Source organism: Podarcis bocagei (assembly GCF_964188305.1).
Source record: "Podarcis bocagei genome assembly, chromosome: 2".
In the NCBI taxonomy this organism is placed as follows: Eukaryota; Metazoa; Chordata; class Lepidosauria; order Squamata; family Lacertidae; genus Podarcis; species Podarcis bocagei.
The window spans coordinates 33,362,437-33,390,435 of NC_138126.1; the positions used below are offsets into that span (position 1 = coordinate 33,362,437).

General features: G+C 44.3%; 1 protein-coding gene across 2 annotated transcripts; it reads right to left on the reverse strand.

Moving 5' to 3' along the window:
* Window positions 1-1,204: 1,204 nt before the first annotated feature.
* EOGT (EGF domain specific O-linked N-acetylglucosamine transferase) lies at window positions 1,205-27,866 on the reverse strand. Of its 2 annotated transcripts, none has more exons than XM_081184233.1 (17): window positions 27,655-27,866; window positions 26,312-26,460; window positions 22,663-22,887; window positions 21,038-21,138; window positions 20,025-20,133; window positions 19,820-19,914; window positions 18,784-18,888; window positions 16,586-16,692; window positions 13,827-13,930; window positions 10,067-10,159; window positions 8,930-9,001; window positions 8,624-8,710; window positions 7,183-7,251; window positions 6,979-7,040; window positions 5,584-5,703; window positions 3,317-3,419; window positions 1,205-2,909 (listed from the first exon to the last, which is right to left on the reverse strand). In XM_081184233.1, exons 3-17 carry the CDS (start codon window positions 22,870-22,872, stop codon window positions 2,763-2,765), a joined length of 1,584 nt encoding a protein of 527 aa, XP_081040359.1. In that variant the 5' UTR covers window positions 22,873-22,887; window positions 26,312-26,460; window positions 27,655-27,866; the 3' UTR covers window positions 1,205-2,762. The 2 variants fall into 2 exon arrangements, with proteins under 2 accessions (XP_081040359.1, XP_081040358.1); XM_081184232.1 differs by having other exon boundaries at window positions 27,539-27,866.
* Between the last annotated feature and the right edge of the window lie 133 nt (window positions 27,867-27,999).

Here is a 27,999-nt window from a genome sequence, read left to right on the forward strand (position 1 = left end):
TTTCCTTACTGCAGATATACCTTCTTTATTTTTAAAAAGGTGCAAAAGAGCAGCAAACCCACTTTAATGAATTCATCAGAGTGCAACTGAACCCCACTCATAAAATAATCATAGTCTGGAAGTGACCGTAGAGTCCACAAAACTTATGCCAAAATAAAATCTGGTAGTCTTTTAGGCATAAGACTCTTGGCTGTGTTTGTGACAACAGAGAAACACCTGTGCCTCTGGAAAAAGTTAGAAAGGGCACATGTAAATCTAGAGGGATAACAGTGCAGTTAACTAGACAAATCAGAAGATCACAAGAGGGGCAAGTCTTGCCTAAACTAGGAAAATAAAGGACACAAACCAAAGTAAATTGGCAGCTTGCCTCTACCTGATTTTGGCAGTCTTCCTTTTTCTTAGTTCCTATGCTGCAGCCCCCATTTAGCAGGGCTACCTGAGGAGAGGAATTCAGGAGGACTGGGGGAGCCATGCAGGGATGAGGTGAGGAGCTCAGCATCCTCCAGCCTGCCCCATGCACTTGGATCCAACCCACTGAGACAAACAGTATCTGTTTTGTTATAGTGCAGAGCTATATGACAAAAGTTGCAAAACGAGTGAGGAACAAACCACTTCTGCTGTCATTCGCCCTATTTGTCTTGCTCTTCTTTGAGCTTGCTAGTGCAACATGCTAAGGAACACTGACCAGGTACGAACGGGCTGAAGAACGGGCTGAAATGTAACGTATGTCAGAGAGGGAGAACCGTGGCATAGAAGCACAGCTGGCAAGGGCAATGGGTTGGTACACACAAGTGAGAATCCGCTACAATCTGCGGCATAACAGTGATTTGCATAAGGACTTGGCTCACAAGCATTCAACCAGATATACAGTGGTACCTCTGGATGCGAACAGGATCTGCTCTGGAGCCCCGTTCGCATCCAGAAGCGAAAGCAACCCACGTCTGCGGGTTGTGATTCGCTGCTTCTGCGCATGCGCGTGATGTCATTTTGAGCGTCCACGCATGCGCAAGTGGTGAAACCCGGAAGTAACACATTCCGTTACTTTCAGGTTGCCGTGGAGCGCAACCCAAAAACGCTCAACTTCAACCCAAGGTATGACTGTATCTGATTAAGTCAACAGGAGCTGCTTGAAAGCAACTGTGTGAAGACATGTACTCATGGTTATATTTCTTTCAAGGCACTATTATAGTGCAAGCATGAATAATGAAAAGTTAAATTATTTTAAAGCTTTGGAGACAAACATAGTTCATGTATTAAGCCATAGTTTTCATACCTAACAGCAGGACAGTTTAAAATAAAGGCACTACCAAGAAAAACAACGACATACCCAACTTCCTTGCCAGGAAATGTCTTCCCATGAAGCTCAGCAGTTCTGAATTTCAAGGTTTCTTGGTGGGGACGCAGCAATTTGGCATTTGCCCCATGACTGCACCTCACTCCCTGCCCCAAGTGCACTATGGCTTGATATCTTAGTTAATTCAGTTTGTACATGACTCATCTTAACTTTGAAATGGGTAGACACTGATCGCAGAAGAATTGATGCTTTTGAATTATGGTGTTGGAGGAGACTCTTGAGAGTCCCATGGACTGCAAGAAGATCAAATCTCTCCATTCTTAAGGAAATCAGCCCTGAGTGCTCACTAGAAGGACAGCTCATGAAGCTGAGGCTCCAATATTTTGGCCACCTCATGAGAAGAGAAGACTCCCTGGAAAAGACCCTGATGTTGGGAAAGATGGAGGGCAACAAGGAGAAGGGGACGACAGAGGACGAGATGGTTGGACAGTGTTCTCGAAGCTACAAACATGAGTCTGACCAAACTGCGGGAGGCAGTGGAAGACAGGAGTGCCTGGTATGCTCTGGTCCATGGGGTCACGAAGAGTTGGACACGACTAAACAACTAAACAACAACAACAAAGTAACAGAACCGAAAAGATGAGATTAGGGTTGCTTAAAAACCTGCAGGAGTGAGAAATACATCAGGACCAAACGACATGTTATGATAAACACAGTTTTTCCTGAAAGCATGCTTTAGGTAACCACTTTTATTCTGAAGAAAAAGCAGCCACAGGGTTCCTAATCTGGATTAGGGCCCTGCACTGGGTTCCTACTAAAAATCCACTTACTCACCCAAGCCACTGCTTGCCCCCTGGTGGCCTTGTGCTTAGTTTAAGCACGCGTTTAAAAGCCACATTGTTTGTAATGTGTAGTTTGGCCTCTCAGATTCAGCTGAGTTCTATTTCCACGGTCTCTCTTAGTGTTGTGGAGTGCCTTGCAAAAACAGGAGTGTGATGCTATACAAGCCTACTCTGAAGTAAAGTCTCAATGAGTTAAATGGGACTTAATCCCAAGTACAGTTTCAACCTGGAAGTCTTAAAAAAAAAAAGAAGCAGAGAGAAGGAAAGTGGACCCACTGCACTTATTTGTAACTTCACCCTTCTTTTTAGCAATGGGGGCAAAACCCCTAAAATAAATAGGGAGGGAAGTAGTGCAAATATTAGTCATCTTAATAAATACACCTTGCAAAATGCAAATTTCTCAAGTAAAATTAGGAAAGGAATTGAGAGTGAGAACATTATTGGGCGGGGACGACGACGACACACACAGAAATAACAGTGTGAGGGTGGGAACCATGATATGCAACTACCAATCCTTTTAACACTTTTCCTCCCGAGAGAAAAAAAAATTATAATTGTGTATCAGAACAATTGACATTTTATAACGCTGCTGTATTTAAAATACCCTGTAAAATTAGGCAATTAATCTAGAATTCATCGTGTTTTCTCCTAAATGGCCATTTGGAATGCTGCGATACATGATCAGCTGCCAAAAGCACCAGGCGGAGGAATTCTTCTACGTCGAAGGAGTAATTTGTAAACTTCGGGTGTTTTCCTAGTGTTGGATGATGCCCCTGAAGAAAAGGGAGTTAAAATGGTTTTAAGGAAGCAAAACAAGTCAGCTCTTTTCCCCTGGAAAACAAGCAGCAAATTGAGCACGCATTTTAATTCATAACCGCTGATTTATCGATCCTCCCTAAAGCAGCAGCGTCAGTAAGAAAACACCTAACAGCACTGATATTGATAGTCTGAACTAATGGCCAATTAATTTCATTTCTCTCCCTCCTCCAGCTATTCATATAAAATGATTCTTTAATCAGAGCAGAGAATTTAATTTGGGCTGAAGCAGAAGAATCATATTTCATGTGGAAGAACTGAGATGGGTAAAACATTTTTTATGATGATGATGATAATAATAATAATAATAATTTTAAAAACCCAAAAACACAGCACCAAAACACCTTTGCATCCCACCCACTACCTCATCCTGAGGGAACACTTTGTCCTTCTTTTGCCAGGTGATGTAATGGACGCCTCTCAGCCTTGCAAGGTCTAAGTAGCAGCGCTCGTCTTCACAGTTGTACCTGGAGAGGAAATAATGGGGATTCATTAGCAAAAGGAGCAACTGTCCTCTTTAGTGCCTGCCCCTCTCCTGCAGGAAATGGAAAGGAGAATCATTCTACTAGCAATTGGAAATGGACAGGCTGCAGCTTCCCCTGCTACAGCTCTTGCTACAGAGAAAGCCAGGGTGGCGCTGTGGTCTAAACCACTGAGCCTCTTGGGCTTCCGGTTGGAAGGTTGGCGGTTCAAATCCCCATGATGGGGTGAGCTCCCATTGCTCTGTCCCAGCTCCTGCCAACCTAGCAGTGTGAAAGCACGCCAACACAAGTAGATAAATAGGTATCACTGCGGCGGGAAGGTAAACAGCATTTCTGTGAGCTCTGGTTTCCGTCACAGTGTTCCGTTGTGCCAAAAGCAGTTTAGTCCTGCTGGTCACATGACCCGGAAAGCTGTCTCAGGACAAACGGCGGCTCTCTCGGCCTGAAAGCGAGATGAGCGCCGCACCCCATAGTTGCCTTTGACTGGTCTTAACCGTCCAGGAGTCCTTTACCTTATAGAGAGAGCCAAGGAAGCAAATCCCCTTGATACTTGGGTTTTGCTCTAGCATTTCCTGCAGCAAGCATTAAGGAATGCACTCAAGCTGTCTCTCTCCCTCCCCACCCCCAACCTTTGATTCAGACTTTTTTTGGGTGGGCTTGGAAACATGCTATCTAGCTAGCTAGCTATTTGAGCTATTTATATACCACTTATGAACCAAAGTCGCTAAGCAGTGTATATAAAAATCATAAAAAGCATGCAATGGATAAAATATGATGGTTCATACAAAACCCCCAGAAAACATCCTTAAAATGCCTGCTGAAGAAAGGGCTTTGTTCAACCGAGGAAGGAGCGGGCTGCCTAATCTCAGCCAGGAAAGCGTTCCGTAGAAACAGGCCCATAGGACTGAATGTATGACTCAGTGGAGACAAGCCATGCACCTGAGTCATGGGGGCCAGTAACATATACACACCCTCAAGATCTCAGTGACTGGGGAGGGATACAAAGGATTGGGTGGTCCTTAACATAACCTGGATCCAAGCTTTGTAAATTAATACAGTAACTTTGAACTTACTAACATACAGCTCAGAGGCCAAGGACATGCGTACGTGCCTGGTAACATGGAAGTTACAGTTCGTAGGACAATAATTTAGATAAAACTGGGCTTTAAAGAGCCTCTAAATCTAGGGTTCAGCTACCCCCATCCTAGGACTCCAAAAAACAATGGCACACTTCATTGTGCCTGGCTTCTATACCATGAAGGATTATTTCAAATAATAAAGACCCTTTCCTATTAGTAAGGTGAAACTCAGCTGGAAGCAATGGCTTTAAAGATAAGATGGCGAGGAGGGAAATGTAGACCTGCCATACACAGTTTTAGAGCAACAAGCAGTAATCCAAGAACCATATCCTCATGAAGAAACCTTTGGAGAGGCCAGATCGATACAGTGAAGAAGAAGAGTTTGGATTTGATATCCCGCTTTATCACGACCCGAAGGAGTCTCAAAGCGGCTAACATTCTCCTTTCCCTTCCTCCCCCACAACAGACACTCTGTGAGGTGAGTGGGGCTGAGAGACTTCAGAGAAGTGTGACTGGCCAAGGTCACCCAGCAGCTGCATGTGGAGGAGCGGAGACGTGAACCCGGTTCACCAGATTACAAGACTACCGCTCTTAACCACTACACCACACTGGCAAATAAAATACCCTGTCAGAAATCTTTATAGAACTTCTGTGGGTTCATATCAACAGGCCTTAGGCAAGGAGTTAAACTATAAGTTCTTAAGGACTTGTTCGGCTCTCTCCGATTTTATTTCTCTAATTCATTTTGCCACTGGGGCATTCCACATCGCTGGCTGGGTTTAATGTGGAGGTTTCCAGCTGCCAACCTCTGCCCAAACAAGTTGGCCAATGAACAGAGTTGTCACACTCCACCTGGTACACATCAAGGATTGCTTCTTCTAACTGTATGACCAAGGTAAGTTCAATATCTGCTCTGACGGAAATATAGAGGCGCCATCTCACCCTCTGTGACATGCGTTTGCTTAAAAGCACGGTTTATAAGCCCTTCTTCGGATCAGGACACGGCAGCCCAATTTTCATGCAAATACAAAAAAAGAAACTATTAAACACATGAGCACATGGAGGCTTACAGTTCAAAGATGACAGCCCAGTCTGGCAGAAAGAGAAGGTGGGTGAGTCCTGCTCCATGCATCCCAATGAATATATCAGAATTGTGCGTGATTTTCAGCTGCTCCTTAAATTCGAGCTCCCTAGAGAAAACGTATAATAAGAATGGGTCTAACATGGGTATGTGTGAATAGCACAACAGATCATTGTTCAGATAGGTCAAGGATATCTTATGTGGTGAGGAAATAAGCTATACACCGAAATAAAATTCCTGGTGATGCTCAAGATCTTAGAAGAGCATATTGTTGCACTGGAGAAATTAAAAGGTTGCCATGCAGATGCACCCAGTAAACTGCTTCAGCGTCTGGTCTTTTTAAAAAAAAAGAAAGAAAAAGAAATGTGCATTATTAAAAACAAATGTTACTCAAACTCAAATCCATTATTAGCCTCAACATCAATAACGTACAGCTCATTCATAGTTTTCAAACTTGTACTTCAGAGGGCAATCAGCAGAGCAATCCGACCTGCCCTCCATGTTGGGTTGGGCGAGGGGCAGGGGGAGACTAGATTAGGCCAGAGCTTTCCAAACTGTGTGTCGTGACATGTTAGTGTGTTGGCTGCAGTGTGTAGGTATGTCACACAAACACTCCCCGTGCTCCTCCCGGGGCTGGATTAGTTTAAGCTCCAGATTGTTAGGAAAACTAAATTACTGTCTCGCGAAATGATGCACGTCTAAAAAGTGTGTCACCAACAAGAAAAGCTCTGGATTAGGCAGAGCAGAGGTGTTCCTTTGTTCATTCTGCGGGACATGTGATCAGGTGGGCTGCTGGCAGGAGCCAGAGAAAGAGGCAAGGGCAGGGCTGAGACAGCCCTGGATCCTGAAACCCTATTGGTCCCATCCAGGGGCTGACAATCCTCTCCCCGCCCCTTTTCTGCCCAAATAGGGCTGCAGTTGTGGCCGTGGCCCTGCCCTTCCACAAAGCACCGAGGCTGGAAGGGGGAAAACGTTCTATTATTCTCTTTATTGACCCTTAACAGCGTACACTTATGCATGTGTGCAAGTCCTAATAATACGTTCAGTGGGAATTACTCTCTAGTCCATGTCTGGGATTGCAAACGTTCCAAAGATTTCAACAGGATTTACTTCCAGGAAATTGGTCTGTATCCAGTAATGGCTTTACACAAGCAGAAGAGGCAGTTCTCCTTATGGCAAGGTGGGGCAGGCCATTTTAACTGATCTCCTGTAGCCCTCTGTGCTCCCTCAAAATTAACTCCTCTGACAAAACTGAGTGCCTCACCTGAAGCGAGCAGGAGCTCTTTCCGCTAGTGCAAAACCACCATGGGCCACAACCCATCATGCAGGTGCAGAAAGGTGAAACTCAAGTTAGGAACAGCTGCAGATCTGCAGGTGTACTTACTTGTACTTGTAGTTCACTATTCGGACTTCAAATAACGGCAGCGTTTTCAAAGCGCTGGCAAGCTAGGGAGAGAGGGAGGGGGGGAAAGCAACATTTCTGCATGATAATTGCTGTTTTTATTTCCCATCCATTTCCTGTACCCACCACGGCTTCCTTGTGCCCGCTGCTCTTTGGAAGCCTTTACTCAACAGAAAATAATCTAACCTCATTTTGGTTTAATATCTTCCTGTATTCTGTACTCCGGGCGAGTATTGTAACTCTGATTTTCCCATCCTGTTGGGGAACAAGCAAAACAAAAAGTAGTAAAATGAATCCATTTGCAAGCTGGGGAGGAGAAAGACCAGCTGACGGACAATGAATAAATTAGTGCCCTTGATGTAAAAACAATTAGCAGAGTGATTAAAATGTCTTTTCCTTTTAATCACCTCGTTTATATCACACACAGGAGAGAGGCACATTCCTGAAAATGGATAGTTCTAAAGTGCACTCTTTGTCGATCCTCCTTCCCCAAAAGCAGTATTTGCAACCAACAACTAGTAAGTCATTTAAGAGTCCCCTTATGGACTTGATCAAGTCCCTCAACTCCCAATGAAACCACAGAGAACCTGATAGCGCTACCAGCAGCAAAGGTTTCCAAACCCCTTTGTTTTATTCAAGACAAAATGGCCCACGCCACCACAAACCACTGCAGTATCTGAAAAAGTGGAAGTCACACAGACAGACACAGTATGCTTTATTATGTCGATGAATTATTGGGGTGCAGGGGGAGGTGTTAGCCCACCTAACAAGGTTATTATTTCCCTTCCCAATTTAAAAATCCATCGAACCCTCGGGGGTAAATTGTGTAAAAAAAAAGAGAAGAAAGAAAGAATTACAAAGGTTTAACTGCATGACACCTATTAATACCAGCAGGAAATCAGGGCCAAATGGTTGCACACAGCTCGAAAACACCAGCCCCTTGTGATAAGCATGAAAGTATATTCTCCAGAAAATATTTTAAAGAACTCAAAAGCAGCCAAACTGATTCCCTCCCCCCAGTATACACCCTGTGCACGCGCACGCGCACACACACACACACACACACACACACACACACTTGTAGCCCTTTTAATGGAGCCAGCATCTTCCTGTGGATTCAGATATTGGACAAAAAGCAAATGTCGCCCCCTGATTTAGCCAAGGATTTACTGGGTGGCTCTGCTGAGCTTGTTGCTGCTGGAAAACTTGTTCTGGCAGCACCAAGCAAACCATGCAACTACAGAAATGGCTCAAGGGTTCAGAGCTATGCCTCCTGTCTTCATAAAGAGATAGAATTCGCTACGGCGAGAGAGCTGGTGTACATTTATCACCCTGCATGTACAAGATGCCGCAGGGAGCACAGAAGTACTGCAGGCAAGAGGCATCTCCTTCAGTATTTAAATTCTTTGCATCCCCTTCGCCATTGCAAGGGAGCTTTCATTCGTCAGGAAGATATGCAAGTCAGTGGAAACAGGAGTGCTCAAAACTACAATGAAACTTAGGACTGTGGGCATCGGAAAAGAGAACTTCTCAAGCTGTGAGCACGATCCGAAGCAAGAGAGAGGGCGCATGCAAACTCAAGCTTCATTCACTATTCTTACAGAACGGCACAGAGCATCACTAATACCTTGGGTCCTTCTTGTGTGACATTTAATCTGTGCAGCACATGCTGGGAAAAGGCTCTGAATAATCCTGTGCCATGACAGCTGGATATCTGAAATCACAGCAGACATATAGGAATAAAATGCACCCATGTGCTATAATTTTATTATTTTTTTGCTAGTAACAAACCGCACCCCACCTCCAAACAAAGTTTTTATGAATTGCAGTCCTTCTTCTTTAACACATCTTAAAGCTCACAAATCTCATTCAAAATTTCTTTTTTTATTAAAAAAAAAAGTGGGTGGGTGTGGAACCCAACGTATTTACTCACCAATGGTGTATTATAAAATAAGCCGTACCTCATTCGAGGCAACAGTGTAAAAACTGCTTCTTTGAAGCATACCTGAAAAAGGAGATCATTAACAAGTTACAGCAGAACTCCTGATATATAATTAAAAGAGGTGAATATAAAGCAGGACCTATTAATACTGCAACAGAAGCCAGATCACAGCACCAATCTGAGGCCCCCCCCCCCCCTTGCGTTAAGCACTGAACAAATGACTGAAACAGAAACAGCATCTGACACAAAGACCCGAGAGGGTAAGATGAGGAAACTTTATAATGGGGGGGGGGGGCAAGGTGAAAACTTTCCTGATGGGGCTACATGAAACAAAAGGGGAAGGGGGAATTAAACGCAGCAGATACAATGGAAAACAATGGCAGCTTGCCCCTGGGTGGCAGTGGAGCCCCTTTCCCACATTCCTGGAGCACAGACATGCAAAGGTTTGAGATGTCCTGAGCCTATGCTCATATGCACAGCACACTCAAGACTACGTGTCTAGAATTAGGTGGGGTAACTGGTGTTAAAACCACACTCTTTGAAAGGAGGTTAGAAGTCATTCTTTAGTGTCCTTTGTTTCTATTTCTCTTAACAAAGGCAAATTGAGAAAGCATAAATGTGCAGATTCCCTTGGTGCTCCTCTGTCCAGATTACTGAATCTCCTATTTAATCCTATGCAGAACCATAAACCTGTGTGTGTGCAACAGGTCTGCTGCAAGGTACTTTTCTCTCACCTACACCTGCGGAAGCGGACCATGCAGGTGTAACCTTATAGTATGAATGAAAATCTTAAAACCCTCTACGGCAGGCTTGTCCAACAGGTAGATCGTGATCTGCTGGTAGATCATGCAGTGTTCCTGGTAGATCCTGGTAGAACTCTGGCCCCTCAGTGATCCCCTCCCCACCCCCAACAACAATGGGTAGTTCACTGCCCGTTGTTTTATATTGTGGGTAGATCGCAGTGCATTGGGAGTTGGATGTCCCTGCTCTACAGCAAGGGTGGTTCAGCTGTAGTTTAAGGACCCATATATATTCGGTAACATGATCACAAAGCTGAACTAAAAGCACTGACTTCTGGGTACAGCCATCAGTTAGTTTGGTTTTTTGAAAAAGCAAAATATTCCTCACTCTCTTTGAATCGTAGGATTTCAAATGTATTATTTCATAGTCTGTAAATGCCTTCCACGTTTCGCTGAAGAGATCTCCGTATCCGTAGGCACTCTGTGAAAAAACAAATGGAAGCACAAGTGAGGCTTTAGTGAGAAACGACTGATGGTTATTTTCACAGCTTTCAGGCTTATCTATAACGCTCCTGCCTTAAGGCTAGAATCGTAAACACACTGAGCAGGGCAGGGCAGATTGTGGCCCTCCAGATTGTATTGGACTGCAGCTCTCATCATTCATGACCATCAGCCATGCAGGCTGTAACTGAGGGGAACTGGAGTCCAATAACCTCTGCAGGACCACACATTCCCCATCCTTGTAATAGAGAGTATCCCCAACAAGCCCTATGGAAATTACTCCCAAGAAAGCATGCATAGCATCGAGCAGTCCGTAATCACCAGCATCCTGCTCTTTCGTTTCCCAAAATTAAAGGGTAGATCCAAACTTTGAATTTGGGTATATTAACGTTAGACCAGCTGATAAACAAAGAGGATGATTTTTTTTATACATATTCCATCTTAAGAGACAAATACAGATTACCTACAAATGTTCAATGGCAGTATCTCCAGATAAAACACTTGCTAACTGCCATCTACAGACCAGCAGCTTTTACAGCCTCAGAGACCCCAGAGATATTCAAGCAGTTGATTGATTCTTACGCAACAAAAAAAAACAGGCCATCAACCTATATAAATCTTTGTTATTAGCAAACCAATTTGATATACAAGTACTGAGGGAGGATCGGAATAAAGAATTAGAGACCTCAATTCCGACCACACAGTGGGGAACTTTTTCAACTGCTATAACAAGGGTGTCTCTGAACCTTAAATGGAGGCTCATACAAAATTTGAAATTGATCATCCTATTCATTGCTCTGCCCACATTTGCCTCTGGCCTCCCCCTCCCCAGGCACTGTGGCCCTCGGAAGATTACCCAGAAAGGAGTGTGGCTCTTGGGTAGTAAAATGACCCCCAGCCCACCAAACACACACACACATTGTACACCTTGCCATATTTGTTTGTTTGTTAGGAAACATGCTGGGTACATGTCCCTCACTGAGTTCCTGCTTTGTTTCACTCACTTATAAAGAAACTAACATTTAGTAAGGACTGTAATTTTGCAAGAGCCAAAAGCTACATGCATTGCATAAAGTGGGGGGGGGGGGTTAAGCCTCACCGCCTCTGTTCAGCTAGTTTAAGCAGTTACTTGGCACCACCGTCTGGCAATGCAAGGAATTAAATGCATCTCTTTTGTCGATCAGAATGGCATTACAGAATTTCTGAGTGACTGCGGGGGAGCAGCATACATTCTTAAACAGTGCCGTTTCCCAAGAAAAGGTAGTGAGGTGGGAACCCAAGTCATATGCGGTTGACAGTCCTAGAACGGAGAGCGCTAAGTATAGCAGGACTGGGTAGGGATGAAACCAGGGACTCTGATATACAGGTGCAAATAAAAACGTTTTTAAGTGTGTTGTAAAGTTCAATATACAAATGTGACACTAGATGGCGACAGTGCGCTATGGCAATTTCAATGTATTTTTCAAAATGTTGTTTTTTTAAAAAAACACACACACACATTTTCACAGCTTTTTTTTTATACGTGCGTAGATTCCACCCAGGAGCATCACTTTCCATGCCAAAGATCTGCATCATTCGCAAATAAAGCATCAGTTCCCTGTTGCTTCTACTGCAGGTTCTGCTGGTTTTCCAAATACTGGAGTGGCTACACTGTGGCTCTCCAGATATTGTTGGCTGCCAGCTACCATGACCATAGGCCATGCTGGCTAGGGCTGGTGGGAGTTGCGATTAGATATATATTTTATAGGGAAAAGACATGGGTAGACCAGGCAGCTTCAGTACAGTGGGGAGAAAAACCATAAGAGTAGTTTGCTGGAACTGGCCAATAAGCCCATTTGGTCCAGCATCCTTTTCTCACAGTGGCACAAAATCTGCTATAAGCGGCCTTGTGAAGAAAATATCCAGCAAACGCGGGTGGAAAGAACCCTGAAGACTATTGGTAGGCCTGGCAAAAGGGTGTGGGCAGTTCCTTGAACTGTCCAGTAGGTGGCAGGGACACAGTTATTTTAAACATCAGTTGGTGACAGGAGGAGGGCGAGAGACAAGGAGCATAACACAAGAAAAACAGGAAACTCCAGTCTTTCATGCAGTGATTTCCTGCAGGATATTCACATAATGATTCTACATAGAAATATACACACAGTCTTTAAAGCATTGTCAAACTAGTGACTCGTGGGTAGAAAGATATGCTAGTAATCATGAAGTGCATCTGTTTGTAGTATACAGTGGTAACTTGGGTTACATACGCTTCAGGTTACACACTCCGCTAACCCAGAAATAGTGCTTCAGGTTAAGAACTTTGCTTCAGGATAAGAACAGAAATTGGGCTCCGGCAGCGGGACAGCAGCAGGAGGCCCCACTAGCTAAAGTGGTGCTTCAGGTTAAGAACAGTTTCAGGTTAAGTACGGACCTCCGGAACGAATTAAGTACTTAACCTGAGGTACCACTGTCTTTACAACCTAAGAGATTTATTTATTTATTTATTTGTTTATGGGGGGGGAACGGTGGTGTTGAAAACAGGGTAGGGGATGAGGGGTGGGGGTAGGGGAAAGAGAAGCCTTAACTTATAGAATAAGAGAACAATAAGAATATGCGTTTAAAGAAGATTGGAAAACGTTTAATGAATATATGGGTGGAAATTGTGTACATTTGAAAACGTTGGCAGCATTAAGATAAATTCAACAGTATAAATAAGTTTTGATGGATGTAAAAATGGAATACTGAATGGTTATTTTATGTAAAATATGCAGGGATCTGGGGCGTGCAAACTGAACCATGGAAGGAGAAGAATGGAAGTCATTGTTATTTTAAGGTTGTTTAAATAAATATTCTAAGAGGTAAAATAGAAAAACTTAATAAAAATTATACCCCAAAAAAGGAAATCACATTCAAGTGCTAAGACAGAAGGCAGCCACCCACTCTGGCTGATATATAAGATATATAAACTAGGCATCAAATGGCTCCTAAAAGCAAGGCTGCAGTTGCCAAAAGGGAATGTCTAGTCGCCATTTTGGGGCAAGATGGCTCTCGAGTCTTATTTTTCAAATGACTGTGGTTGATTCACAGTTAAACATCTGGCTATTCAGATGGCAACCTTGAGGTAGCTTAAGAGCTTTGAGAACTTAAAGGAAGAAACGCCACTTGATCCTGGGACGGTCCACGTATATATTGGCCTATTCCTACCTCTTTTTCCTAATGGTGATTCCTGCTCCTGCTGCGCAGAAAAAGCAATTTGGTTCCAGAAACTCATTCCGATGGTGCAGATAAAATAAAGCTGATAGAATGCTACAAGGTGGGGTATTAGTGTGTGGAAACAGTCAGGACCCAATGATCCCCCGATGGTGGAGATGGCAGGAGCCATCCTGGCACCCAGGCATTTTCACTTGGTCGCAAAGTGGTCCACAGCCAGGTGCAAAACGCGCCTGGCGCCTGGCTAATTTTGAACACTGACTGTATCCCTCCTATACAACCCTGTTGGAAGGATAGTTCACTTAATCCAGTTCGCTAGTGACAATGGTTTATACCAGTCTATGCACAGAGCATCTGGCACTAAGCTCCTTGCTAATACTGCCCGTGGTTTACATCAGACAGTGAATACACTACACCTATGAACACCAGCATGTTGTGAAAGAGAAGATCTTACTCACGGTATCCCACATGACAATGTTGGTGTCCGTGCTGAACGCGTTGGTAATGTGCTGAGTGATGTAAAGATTGACAAAGTCACAGAAATGGTGGTACATGTTAACACCTGAGAGAAGAAAGAAAAACGAACCTTGTCATGGTTTTTCATTTCAAAATCTCTGCGTACTCTTAACACTTTCTCCTCACTTCACTGGAAGAATTTTACACCAGGCCCATCTTTAGCATTTAAGACTGTTTCTATGAATGCGTAAGACCTAAGATGACTATGAATGTCACATTCGGAGTCTTATTTGCAAGGATGAGCCTTTGCCCAGTTGGATTTTGTGAGCATTTCTGTTAACCCATTAAAACAGTGTTCTATTAACCCATTAAAATGTGTTCTTCCATCCCTGTGGATCTTCATGGTTGCTAACAATCCATCATAAGATACAGTATATGTGTGTGTGTGTCTGTGTGTGTGTGTGCATATCAACGTTATCTGCGTGAGACAATTATCTGCAACATCTGAAGAGATTAGGCCACAAACCCAGGAAGAAACCTGAAGAAGACTGCACATGCAGAAGGGCAACCAAAATGATCAAGGGAATATAGCAACTCTCCTATGAAGGAAGGTTGCAAATTTGGGCCTCTTTAGTTCTGAGGAGAGGAAGTGGTGACATGATAGAAATTTAAGAGATGCCATAAAAGGACCAACCCCCCCCCTCCCGCCGCCATTTTTGCAGGTCTTGATTGTATCTCCAAATTGTCCACGTTTCCTTTTAACCAAATGAAGCCACTAAGAGCTACCAATAATCTGATCCGACCAGTGATGCTGGATGAAAAGTGTTTACTCCTTCCCTGCCATACCCTTTTCCTAACCAAAATCAATACCACTTACCCCACAGACCTCCATAAGGCAAACAAACATGATGGGGTTGTTTTTATCAGGAAAAGTGAAACGGAGTTGGGGGTGGGAGGGAAGGCCTGAATAATGTTGTTGAATTCAAACTGGCAACAGATACACACACACACTGCATTTCATTAAAACAGAAAACCATGAGAGATTAAACGATGCATCTCCTAAACGGCATGCAGGACTCCTGACCATTAGGTCCAGTCGTGACCGGCTCTGGGGTTGCGGCACTCATCTCACTTTATTGGCCGAGGGAGCCGGCGTACAGTTTCTGGGTCATGTGGCCAGCATGACTAAGCCGCTTCTGGCGAACCAGAGCAGCACACGGAAACACCGTTTACCTTCCCACTGGAGCGGTACCTATTTATCTACTTGCACTTTGACGTGCTTTCGAACTGCTAGGTTGGTAGGAGCTGGGACAGAACAACGGGAGCTCACCCCGTCACGGGGATTCGAACTGCTGACCTTCTGATCGGCAAGTCCTAGGCTCTGTTGTTTAACCCACAGCATGCAGTTTACATCTAATCATGAGGCTGGAATGGTGAAGCGGCAAGTATGTGCCAAAGACTGTGACTTGGGTCTAGAAACCACAGGCTCAAGAATCATCTCTGCCAGGATCTAAATGGCCTTGGGACCCATCCTTTCTGGTGGGAGTGGAGGAAGGAAATTCTACCAATACCATTTCTCTGCATTCTTGCTTGAGGAGGCAAGCACAAACAAAGACTGCAAAGCCCTTTGAAAACGAAAAGGGCTACAACAGTGAAGTGCAAGAACACTGGTGCAGCCCAGATGTTAAAAAAGAAAATTGCTGGGACATCTCTGTTCCAGATTTATTCCATTTATTTATTTCAAACGTTTCTATGTCCTTGGACAGGAACCCTTGCTTTTTAACTGTTCTCACTCAGAGTGCTGCTGCAAACTCAGGACAAACAAGACTTTGAAAACACAGCCCTGCTTCTGAGTTTTAAAGAGCAAGGAGCTCCATTCAAGTCAACCAGTGAAGATCATCTTAGACTGAACCAAGTTGACCAGAATGTCGGTGCTGACTGAGAACAGGCTTTGAATCGAGCTCTGAAGTTTCACAAATAGTTTAGGATTTAATAATAACAATAATAATAATTTATTATTTATACCCCACCCATCTGACTGGGTTTCCCCACTCACTCTGGGCAGCTTCCAACAGAATATTAAAACACAATAACCTATTAAACATTAAAAGCTTCCCTAAACAGGGCTGCCTTCAGATGTCTTCTAAAAGTCTGGTAGTTGTTTTTCTCTTTGACATCTGGTGGGAGGGCATTCCACAGGGCGGGTGCCACTACCGAGAAGGCCCTCTGCCTAGCTCCCTATAACTTGGATTCTCGCAGTGAGGGAACTGCCAGAAGACCCTCAGTGCTAGACCTCAGTGTCCGGGCAGAACGATGGAGGTGGAGACGCTCCTTCAGGTATACTGGACTGAGGTCATTTAGGGCTTTAAAGTTCAGCACCAACACTTTGAATTGTGCTCAGAAACGTACCAGGAGCCAGTGTAGGTCTAAGAAACTTAAAAAAGTTCAAAATAACATATAGCAGGGATGGCAGGCAATTCTTGTCCACATTGACTTCAGCCTGCGTGTGGCATGCATAGAAGTGCTATGGTCATGTGTAAGCTGCCTATGCCCACAGAATATATCATAACTGGCTTTTAGCCTGCCCCTAAGTGTGCTGGGGCAATATCCAATTTGCTGGAGCATGCTACAAGATAATGCAATACATGCAGAATGCTGTGCATATCAATGACCTTTACATGACCACCTCCAAACATATCATCCTGACATACTGCCAGGAGTCGTACAGATCTGCACATACGAAAACCACACTGGCTTGTACCTGCATCAAGCTTCATGAAATAAGTTGGCTTGTCAATAATAACATCACAACTGCCATCTTCCATAGGCCTGGAGTTCAGTTCCGTATATGTCTGGAGTTCCGCAAACCTGTAATTACAGTCATTTAATAGAAGCTGCAAATAATTATTTTTTTAAAAAAACCACCCGTATCCAAAGACAATTAATTTAAGCAATGCACCAGGCAGACTTCTCTTCACAATGCTGGTGAAGTTAGACAAAGTTTGACAATTAAAATTATTTTTAATTGTAACTGAAGCTTCTTCAGTAAGGCTTCAAAAGGTTAAACTCTGCCTTTGATCTCAGGAGCAAGCAGTATCTTTGATCTATAAATCAAGAGCTGGGGAAAGTTTCAAGAGAGAGAATCTCTCTGTCCGTGCGTTTCCAATATCCAGTTAATTTGAATATATCTACGCTCATGTCAAGTGCACTGACCATGATTTTAAAGGCATCTCAGCAAAGACACAAGTTATTCATGACTGCAGGTACAAGACCAATTAGCATGATCCATTTAACAGCCTAGCAAGTCTCCGCCATGACGTAATACCATTTGTACTGGGCTCAGCTAATGGAACATGAGCCCTGCAAGATATTTCTAGAAGATGATAACTAAGAGGAGAGGGTTCTCTTCTGGATCAGGTATTGTTTCAGTAGCAGGAGGTATGAATTGGCAGTTCTCTAAATGGAGAAAGGGCTTTTTAATAAATTATCTAGAGTTGGGGTTAGCAGTGAGGTAGCCATAGCAAATTGTTCACGGTAGTTAGAACGATGAAGAGCTCCAAAAGCATGTCTCCGAACGGAGTGAATGGCCTGTAAATCTTAATACACAGACACTGAGATCCAGCGCCGAGGGCCTTCTGGCGGTTCCCTCATTCCGAGAAGTGAGGTTACAGGGAACCAGACAGAGGGCCTTCTCGGTAGTGGCGCCCACCCTGTGGAACACCCTCCCTTCAGATGTGAAGGAAATAAGCAGCTATCCTATCTTTAAAAAACATCTGAAGGCAGCCCTGTTCAGGGAAGTTTTTAATATTTAATGCTGTACTGTTTTTAACATTTGATTGGGAGCCGCCCAGAGTGGCTGGGGAGACTCAGCCAGATGGGCGGGATATAAATTATTATTATTATTATTATTATTATTATTATTATTATTATTATTATTATTATACACACACATGGTGCTTGAATTGGTGGGGACTGACCAAGTCAGAGGTTGTAGCAGACAGCTCAGTGAAGATGCTGACTCAGTGTGTGGTGGCTATGAAAAAGGAAAACCCCAAGCTAGGGGTCGTTAGGGAAGGAATTGAGCACAAAACTGAAGCTCTCATCAGGCATTATGATGTGACTGCATTTAGAATACTGCGTACAGTTCTGATTGCCTCGCCCCAAAAAGGATATTGTAGAATTGGAAAAGGTCCAGGAAAGAGCGACCAAAATCATCTAAGGGATGGAGCAACCCCACTAAGAAGAACCGCTGCAGCATTTGGGACTTTTTAGTTTGATGAGAAGAACTACACGTGGCATGAGGAAAGTAGAAAGTAGGGGAGTTTTTCTCCCTCTGTCATAACACTCAATCTTGTGGACCTGGGAGCAACACCTGACAGACCAAAGGTTCCCCACCCTTGATGCAGGCTATACAAAACAGGCCACATCAATTCCCAGGTTTCCCTATTACTTGTGGATTTTCATGTTAAAAAACAACAACGGTTCCCATAGAAAAGAATGTAATGCAGCCACAATGACCTGCTTTTCGTTGCTAACATTCTAGACTGGAATAACCATCACCTCAGAAATTGTCCCTTTACTCCACCATCACAGAAGCCTGTTTCTTTCTTTAAAAACCACTGCACCCCTAACTACTGCTGTGACATGTTGTGGGAGACAGACACACCGGGTTCTGCCCAACATGGGGGGCTAGGCCTGGCAAGTGCGCATGACGTCATGCATCTCACGATGGTATGGGGCCCACAGGAGGGCCCAATGGGGCCTGCCTGGCTGTGGAACACTGAGGGGGCCTGGCCCCCGCATTGAAAATTGGGGGGCCTCCACCCCGCCCCCATAGATGGGTGTGCCTGGTGGGAGAGAAGGGGAGTACTCAGCTGAGCATAGTACTGGGAGCTGAGCTTTTCTGCAAAGATGTCTATCGTAGAGAAACAAGAAATAGCAGACAGCTACAAATCTTACCAAGACTGTAAAGGGCTCTTCCGCTGCCCTTCAGCAAGGAAAGCTTGAATGTCTAAATTGCAGTGGCCTCCAATTTCACCCTTCTGGAAGAAGTCTTCGTTGAATCTATTTAAAGAGGGGAAACATTATTAGCAGAAGTTCAAATCAAGTGTCAGTTCTAAACTGGACTACCTTGTGAGCACTCTCTTGATTAATGATGTACATCAAGGCATCGATTCATCATCACGCTTTAACTTGTCACTTTGTACAACGAGCATGCTTACTCAAAATTAAACTCTGTGGTATTCAATGAAGCTCACTGCCAGATCACTGAGCACAAGCTTGCAGTCAAAGGCTACGATCCTAAACACCGTGACTTCCATATAAGCCCCGCACTGAATATCGCGGGGCTGGCTTCTGAGTAAGCAAGCATAGGATTTCCCTGCATGTGATCTGCTGGAAACATGGGTTGCATGGATCCCTGAAGTGTCTCGCGTGAACCAAAATGGTGATGTCATTGCTTCAACATGCACCCAGCCTACAGTTCAATCAACACAGTTGCAAATGTTTTAAAGGTCTCAAGAAATAAGTGTAACGGTCATACAATGACTATATATAGACACACTTTTGAGGGTATGAACGTAAAACCGAAACAAACTTAAGAACAAAAGCATGCTTCGTGAATTAAAGCAAGTACTGAATAAAACCAGCCATCTAGAAAATAACTGTGTTTTTCCAAATTCAGAAAGGTGTTTGCAGAACCTGCTATAGCATTGTAGCTCAGCAACCCCTGGAGAGCGCAAGGTTCCCCATGTCTGTTCTACAATCATGAGGGTCAGCAAATGATTCTTTAAAAAGTAAAAAAAAAGAAGAGATTTTTAGACATCATTCTTGGATGATTAAACCTATGCAGATTTCTGAGTCCTGGCATATATCTGTTAATGACTATTGGAGAAGTATTAAAAAAAATAGAAGTCTTTTGTAGATGAGCAGAATTGCTTAATAGGGATATTTAGTGTGTCTGTTTCTCCTGTTGAAATGTAAGCAAGGTACGTACCTCTCATGGTTTCTTTTGGGGTTTCTTAAATCAATGTATAGATTTGTTGCTCTGCAATACTGGAGGTAACGAGAACATTGAAGTGAAGAATCTCCCTATAAGAAAATGACAAAAGCAACATATATATATTTTTAAGAAGAATTGGGGGGAAGTGGAGCATAGCATCAGGAAACAACTTTCTCTGAATGCATACAAGCATACTTACCTTTGCCTGAGGTCTGCAGTGAGTCTTCACTTCATTCATCCTCTCCTTAACATAACCAAAGTCAGCTTGCTTCCAGAATACATGCTGGGCCTCCTCAATGGTGTTAGCCCTTACATGGTGAAATAATGCAAGTGTGTCCATTTGAGAAAACATCAAGCTTTAACTATGGGAATAAACCCAGTCTATGGGTTAATAAATGCCACTGAACAACCTTAGAAGCTAGGTTTACGGAGTGTAACAATGAACAAGAGCGAGTTTCAACATATTCTGCCTAGCACAAAAAGGGTACCACTTAACTGATCTGCAAGAAGGCACAGGGGCGCCTGCTTGGCATTTGGGATGGGAATACAGTGGTGCCTCGCAAGACGAAAAGAATCCGTTCTGTGATTCTCTTCGTCTAGCGGTTTTTTCGTCTTGCGAAGCAAGCCCATTGACGGATTAGCGGATTAGCGGCTTTTAGCGGCTTATCTGCTGATCGGATCAGCTGATAAGCGGCTTAGAAAAAGGGGGGGAAGGGGAAAAAACCAGCAGGAACTCGCAAGACATTGTCGTCTTGCGAAGCAAGCCCATAGGAGATTCGTTTTGCGAAGCACCTCCAAAACGGAAAAGCCTTTCGTCTAGCGGGTTTTCCGTCTTGCGAGGCATCCGTCTTGCGGGGCACCACTGTAGATCAGTAGTGGAGATGTTAGCACTATTATGTGCATATTGTTTTTTGTTGTTTAGTCGTGTCCGACTCTTTGTGACCCCATATGCATATCTATATCTATAGCTATCTATCTATCTATTAATTAAAATGTTGCACTACTATATCCCTGGTATATGTTATCAGAACCTGTGGCTCTGGAAAAACAAACGGCAGCATATAAATTGGGAGGCATTTGCTCTAATTTGGGTCTTGTTTCATGTACCAAAATAAATAAATACCAGCAGAAGTTCTCTATATGCAACTGAGTGTTGGGTTTGGCCTGGGCCTGAGTTCGCAGGAGGCACGGGGGCGTGGAATGTGCGCTTACCATCCAATCTCAGCATAATCACATCTCGGATATCCAAAACGGTTTTCAGGCTTGCATGATTTCTCATAACCCCAACAGGCTTTCAATTTCTTCAAGTATTTCTGGAAACACAGGAAAATGCCAACTTTGCTTTGGATGTTGGTGCCATGTTGCCGAACAAGCAAGCTTGCAAAAATGCACACGTGATCTACAAATAACCTGTGTGTACTTTTTACCTCTAAAGATTTGAGCCTACTTCCAGTTCTACACATGGACATACTGTAAGTCAATCAAGGTGTTTATTTCATAAAATCTATATACTGCTTGACTGTAGGAAACCTCAAAGCTGTTTATGAAAAGAATAAAATAGTTAAGATTGTCAAGAAAGAAAAACAATTGAGAAAGAAAAAGGAGAAGAAATTGCAGAAGAGAAAAAGAAGAGAAGAACAGAAACAAATTTACATACATAATCTTTCTGTTAATGTCTTAATAAACAATTAAATAAAAAGACTTCTGACAAAACAAGTCTTCCGATCATTCTCATTGTACTGTTTATAATGTCCTTCTTTTTGTCACACAGTTTCATATTCTTTAGTATTGTTCCTATTTACTCCAAAAGCAATATTTGTTATGTGTTTTATTTACAGGTATTACTCGAGGTCTTCTAATATGGTATGGTTGGTACAATATGATCTTATATAATTGCAATATGAGATTGTAAATCCTTTGCAAATATTTTGTATATGTGCGCAATTTAAATCAATAAAGACTATTAAAAAAAACAGTTAAGATTGTCAGTAAAAGCAATCAAGGCGTTCTAAAAGTTAAAACCAGCAATAAATTAAAAACACACCAGCATTCTATGTATCTGGGTAAAAGGTAAAGGTAAAGGGACCCCGCTTTATTGGCCAAGGGAGCCAGCGTACAGCTTCCGGGTCACGTGGCCAGCATGACTAAACTGCTTCTGGCGAACCAGAGCAGCACACGGAAACGCTGTTTACCTTCCCGCCGGCACAGTACCTATTTATCTACTTGCACTTTGACGTGCTTCCGAACTGCTAGGTTGGCAGGAGCAGGGACGGTTGCGGGGATTCGAACCACCGACCTTCTGATCGGGAAGTCCTAGGCTCAGTGGTTTAACCCACAGTGCCACCCGCGTCCCTATGTATCTGGGTAGGGTTGGATAAACAAGTATGTTGTTAGCAGCAGCCAAAGAGAATACGGAGGAAATTAAACACATATGGAAGCATGTATCAGATTACAGGCTCTAGAGCAGCCTTTCCCAACCTAGTGCCCTCCAGATGTCAACCCTGATCATTGGCTCGGGCTGATGCTACCTCCCTGTGCACTCCATCCTAATATTCTTACCAGATGCAGACACAGATAGCTTGGGCACCCGTCAAATGTATTTCTTTCTCTTCCCACACCCTCTTTTGGCACCTTACAAGCCTGATTAAGCGTTATGGAGAACTTGAAATCTTGCACACTATTTTGTGACATTTTGGATAGCCCTAACATGGAGTCTGGAATCATCACCATCATGGTTTCTGGAAAAGAAGCCAGTTATCATCACTTTCAACCTCTTTGATTCTAAGAACACAACAATCGGCATTAGGCTCCACTAAAAAAAAAAAAGGAGTGTTTACTTTATATGGGCAATGCAGATCGTTCTTGCAGGCTGTGGCAAAAGGCTGGTTATTGTGTAAAAAGTATGGGATATGTTCTTCGGGCAAGTTGATGTTTCCATAGCTATACAATGGCACTCGTGGAATGTTGCTGCCATCAGTAAGACTTTCACCTTGGGTCCTGGCCAAGATTTCTTGAAGTAGGACTCCAAATGCAAGCAGCATTAACATGGCAATCTGGAAAACCTAAAGCAAACACACAGAAAAACGGTTTAAGTATGGCATACCTACAACTTCAGTTAACTGATTCTATTCAACCATAAACCTAAAGTCTGTGTATGTGTGTTTTTTAAAAGCATGCAGCTATAGATCTCTTGGCAAGAAACTCTCTCCTCTTGGCGTAAACATGTGTTCATATAGCATTTATCGCTGTCGCAGTTGCGGAGCCAATAGGCGAAGGGAAACTCTTGCTCCCAAGAGATGCCTGGGAACTCAAGTCAGGAAACCGTGCAGGACTCTCGAGGGATTTGCTTCCTCTGCATCCAAGAAAAGAATGGAAACCAAAACAAACGGAGGGCAGAAAATGCCGGATCAGATAGCCACATTGCCTTTTGTGTATGTGGAATTCATGGGATTTTGCAGTTAGTGCTTTCATGGTTCAAACTCTGTCCCTGAGAACCTCTTAAAAGTCAAGGGGTGAGAGGCAGTTCTGATACAACTTTCCACTACCCCAGTAGTTTTTGAAATGTTTCTCGTGTAGGCAAACAAATGGGAACATAATCATACCATAGCTAAAGCAGCATGTAAGAAAAGGTGGGAATTTAATATGGAAACATAAAGCCATAAAGATGGATGATCATCCACATGGATGATCACCTTTTTCTACTGGGCCAGGTTGAAGGCAATGCTAATCTAGGCTGCATCAACAGAAGTATGCTGTCCAGATCAAGGGAAATAATAGTACAGAGAGTGTACCATTTTGAGCAGGGATTCCATTCCTGGTCCCCGCGCGTGTCAATGCATAAGCCTGTTACGCCCCATTACACCTCCACCCTGCCCCCATTCCTCTGTCTTCTGGGTCAAAAAGGGCCCATGCGTCAGCAGTTGAGCATCAATTGGACATGCCTAAAATGGTCGCCACTTGTACCATTCTGTTCTGCCTTGGCCAGACCACACCTGGAGTAGCGTCCAGTTCTGGGTGCCATGATTTAAGAAGGATATTAACAAGTTGGAATGTGTGCATATGATCAAAGGTCTGGAACTCAAGCCTTATGAGGAATGGTTGAGGGAGTTGGGTGTGTTTAGCCTAGAGAAGAGGAGACTGAGAGGAAATATGATAGCCACCTTCTAATATCTTAAGGGCTTGTTTCCTCCTGCTCCAAGGGGAGGGGGGAGAAGGACTCGTTCCAATGGCTTCCAATTACAAGAAAGGAGACTCCAACTAAAAATCGGGAAGAACTTTCTGAGGGTAAGAGCTGTTCGACAGTGGAACAGTCTCCCTTGGGAGGTGGTGGACTCTCCTTCCTTTGAGGTTTTTAATCAGAGATTGGGTGGCCACCTGTCATGTATGATGACCCTGGGGGTCCCTTCCAACTCTACAATGCTATGATTCTATAGGGGTCTTGTACTACGGCACAAAGTACCGAACAACTTAGGACAAGGGTACCGCCTTATACATACAGTGGTACCTCTGGTTGCAAATGGGATCTGTTCCAGAGGCCCATTTGCAACATGAAAAGAACGCAACCCGCAGCAGTGCGTCTGCACACACGCGGATTGCGATTCGTCGTTTCTGCGCATGATGTCATTTTGCACTTCTGCGCATGCGAGAGCGGCAAAACCCGGAAGTAACCCTTTCCTGTACTTCCGGGTTGCAGCGGGACGTAACCTGAAAGAACGTAACATGAAGCGGACGTGACATGACGTATGACTGTATCTGAAGACAAGTTCAAACCGAACAACCCTTTCACAACCCCAGAAAGCTCAGCTGGACAGTTACTTGGGTTCTCTTGGCCACTGCCAAGTAGTACAATTATTCCCTTGCACCTCCATTCAGTGGAATTCACTGTGAGATTTCCAAGCTCTGTGCTCTAGCTACTGGCTGACCTGTTTCAGTGCCTGCAGCTGCACCATGATGGAGAGGATGCTCAGGAGATCATGTGGATAATCTTACCCATCTCGCCATTGCACAATGAGATTAGTGCCTTGACAGAAACACTAGCATGCAGTCGAAAATTCCTCTGCTCTTAAAGAAGAGCGCATACAGTGGTGCCTCGCAAGACGAAAAGAATCCGTTCTGTGATTCTCTTCGTCTAGCGGTTTTTTCGTCTTGCGAAGCAAGCCCATTGACGGATTAGCGGATTAGCGCTATTAGCGTCCTGGAGTGTCAACACAAGGGGGCTTGTGAAGAAGGCGCAGCAGAGACTGTACTTTTTGAGAATACTAAGGAAAAACCATCTTCCACAGAAACTGCTGCTTGCCTTCTATCACTGTGCCATTGAGAGCGTGCTTACTTATGGCTTATGTGTGTGGTACGGAAGCTGTACTACCCAGGACAGGATGGGGTTGTGCAGGGTTGTTAAGGCAGCAGAGAGCATTGTTGGCTGCCCACTCTCCACCTTAGAGCAGATTTATGCCACAAGATGCCATAGGAAGGCACTGGACATAGTAAAAGATCCATCGGATCCTGGTCACTGTCTCTTCGAGCTCTTGCCGCCAGGACGGAGCTACAGGACGATGAATACAAGAACGAGCCGTCTTAAGAACAGCTTCTTCTCCAGAGCAATCTCGGCCCTGAATGGGAAGCCCGGACTTTGAAAGTCATCTAATCTCCCTTGCTGTATTATACTGTATTGTTTAATTAGTGTTTTTATGGAGCAGTCAAGTAATTTCATTGTCCCCAAAGGGGACACATCATAATAATAATAATAATAATAATAATAATAATAATAATAATAATAATAATAATAATAATAATAATAATAGCGGCTTATCGGCTTATCGGATCAGCTGATAAGCGGCTTAGCGGCTTAGAAAAAGGGGGGGAAGGGGGAAAAACCCGCAGGAACTCGCAAGACATTTTCGTCTTGCGAAGCAAGCCCATAGGAGATTCGTTTTGCGAAGCACCTCCAAAACAGAAAACTCTTTCGTCTAGCGAGTTTTCAGTCTTGCGAGGCATTCGTCTTGCGGGGCACCACTGTATTCAGGTTCGGTTATGCCTTTCCTGTGCTAAAAATTTCAGAGCACGCTCTTTTCCTTTCCAAATTTAATACATACCAGTTTGTCACAGCTATTCATCCAAAAAAAGTGTCTATGGCCCACTAATACATTGTAAATGTACTAAGAGGAAGAAAAAGGACCACACAAGTAGTTTCTGGAGTAAATTATATATTGACTTCAACGCATACCGTTTATTATCGACTACATTGCCTAACGCAATTCTCTCCACCATAATCTGGACATTTTTGAGCTTTTTGAAACCGAACTCCCTTCTCTTGAAAGTTCTATGAATGCAAAGCTTCGCCCCTATTCCACAACACACCACAAAATGCATAGGGTTAGCACTATATTCTGTCTCCATGAAAAACATAATCAAGTACAGCAACTCCGTATCTTCTTGGATTTTGATCTCTATGTCCATTTATGCTGGAAGACACCTGACAAACCTTACCTCTGTGGTTAATGGTTCTGGGTCCTTAGGAATGGGAAGATAGAGAGAGAGATGCTGTCAACCTCCCTGCCTGCTCCAGAGCTTTCAAACGGGACTTAATTTGCACCAAGGCTCATTGCCACAATATTTTTCAGTGCCAGGGTTCATACCTGTAACAATAAAGAAAAGTGTTTCTGAGCATATGCAGAATACAGAATCACAGAGTTGGAAGAAACCATGATGGTCATCTAAGTCTAACCTTCTGCAATGCAGAACACCCTAGAATAATCTGGATCTAGTAGATATGGTCTGCACATAAAGAGCTGCAGGTTCCACAGCCCAACTTTTTTCTCTCTTGCTGCCTCTTATTGCTTGGATCCCAGAATACCTGTGTACTGACCCCTCTCTTAGTTCATTCACATGTCTTCAAAATACACCTTTTTCCCACAAAGTCTTTGGTGCATTCCCCTAGTTCCCATGCCTTAACATAGTTAGGAACCCTTTGGCCAAGCATAAACGCATGCAACTTAAACAAGCACATATATTGCTCCTGCCTGCTTCCTTCCTTGTTTCACATTTTGGACTAAAAGCTCCCCAGGATCAGGAATCTCTTGCACGGTGCCATGCAAACAAGAAGGATAACAATAATGTTGAAGTATCCAAGCGGAAATATCAGGCAGTCAGAGATATGGAACAGGGAGAGAGGAAGACCTGCAAAGTATAAGGACAGGTCCCTGAAGACAACAGAGGAAGGGAAGGGAAATGAAGGCAGCGACAAACAGACAATCACACACTTGCTTCACAGATTTAGCCTTCGCTGCAGCATGGAAAAAGCAGGGGAGCCAACCGCGAGTCTTCCAGATATTGGGAGTACAACTCCGACCAGCCCCACCCCAGCCAGCATAGCCAATGATAGGGATGATCGCCCAAAATGTGGAGGACAGAGGAAGGGGTTGTGCTGAAAAGCCTGCAAAGGCAGCCCCAGACCTTCAGGCTGCAAGGGAAAAGAAGTCATTTGGAGAAAAGTGCCGGAGAAAAGTGTCTTTCATTTGGGCCACTGGACTATAAAGAGCGGAGCTCAATGGGATTTGCTCCCAGGTCAATATGCACAGCTAGATCGCATTGATAGGATCGCATTGAGCTAAACCCTCGCCCCATCTTCCATCCGCCCGGTTCTCTCTCCAGAGATGGAATTTGCAGAGAGGCGGCACCTGCACTCAAGAAAGGAGGGAAGAAAGCCACACTCACAAAAAAGAGGGTGGGATGGGGAGAGAGAAACCAGAAACTCTTATGTCTGCTGCCTGCAGAAAACTCCAAACCGAAGCGAGGAGACTGCGCGCCAAGGAGCCCCGTCCTCGTTGCACCTCCAGCCCCGGAGACGCCCCGAAGCGAAGCCAGGCGCGGCGTGGCGCGCTCTCCGACCCAGGCCTGCGCGCCGCCTCGCAGCTTGTGCCTCTCGGGAGTCGGTGCCAAAGCCGCCGCCGCCGCTCCTGTGTGGAGCTCCACTCCACCGGCGCCGAAGCGGGAGCGCGAAGCGACGGCGGCCAGCCGAGGAGGGAGGGAAGGAAGGAGGGGCCACCACAAGGCGCAGGCTCGGCCCTCCGGAAACCCAGCGGCTTGGCGCCAGGCCCGGAGCGCGCCGCCGCCTGCGCCACCTTTTGGAGACGACCAAGGCGAGGAGAAGAGCCAGGTGGGGACTAGAGGCGCCT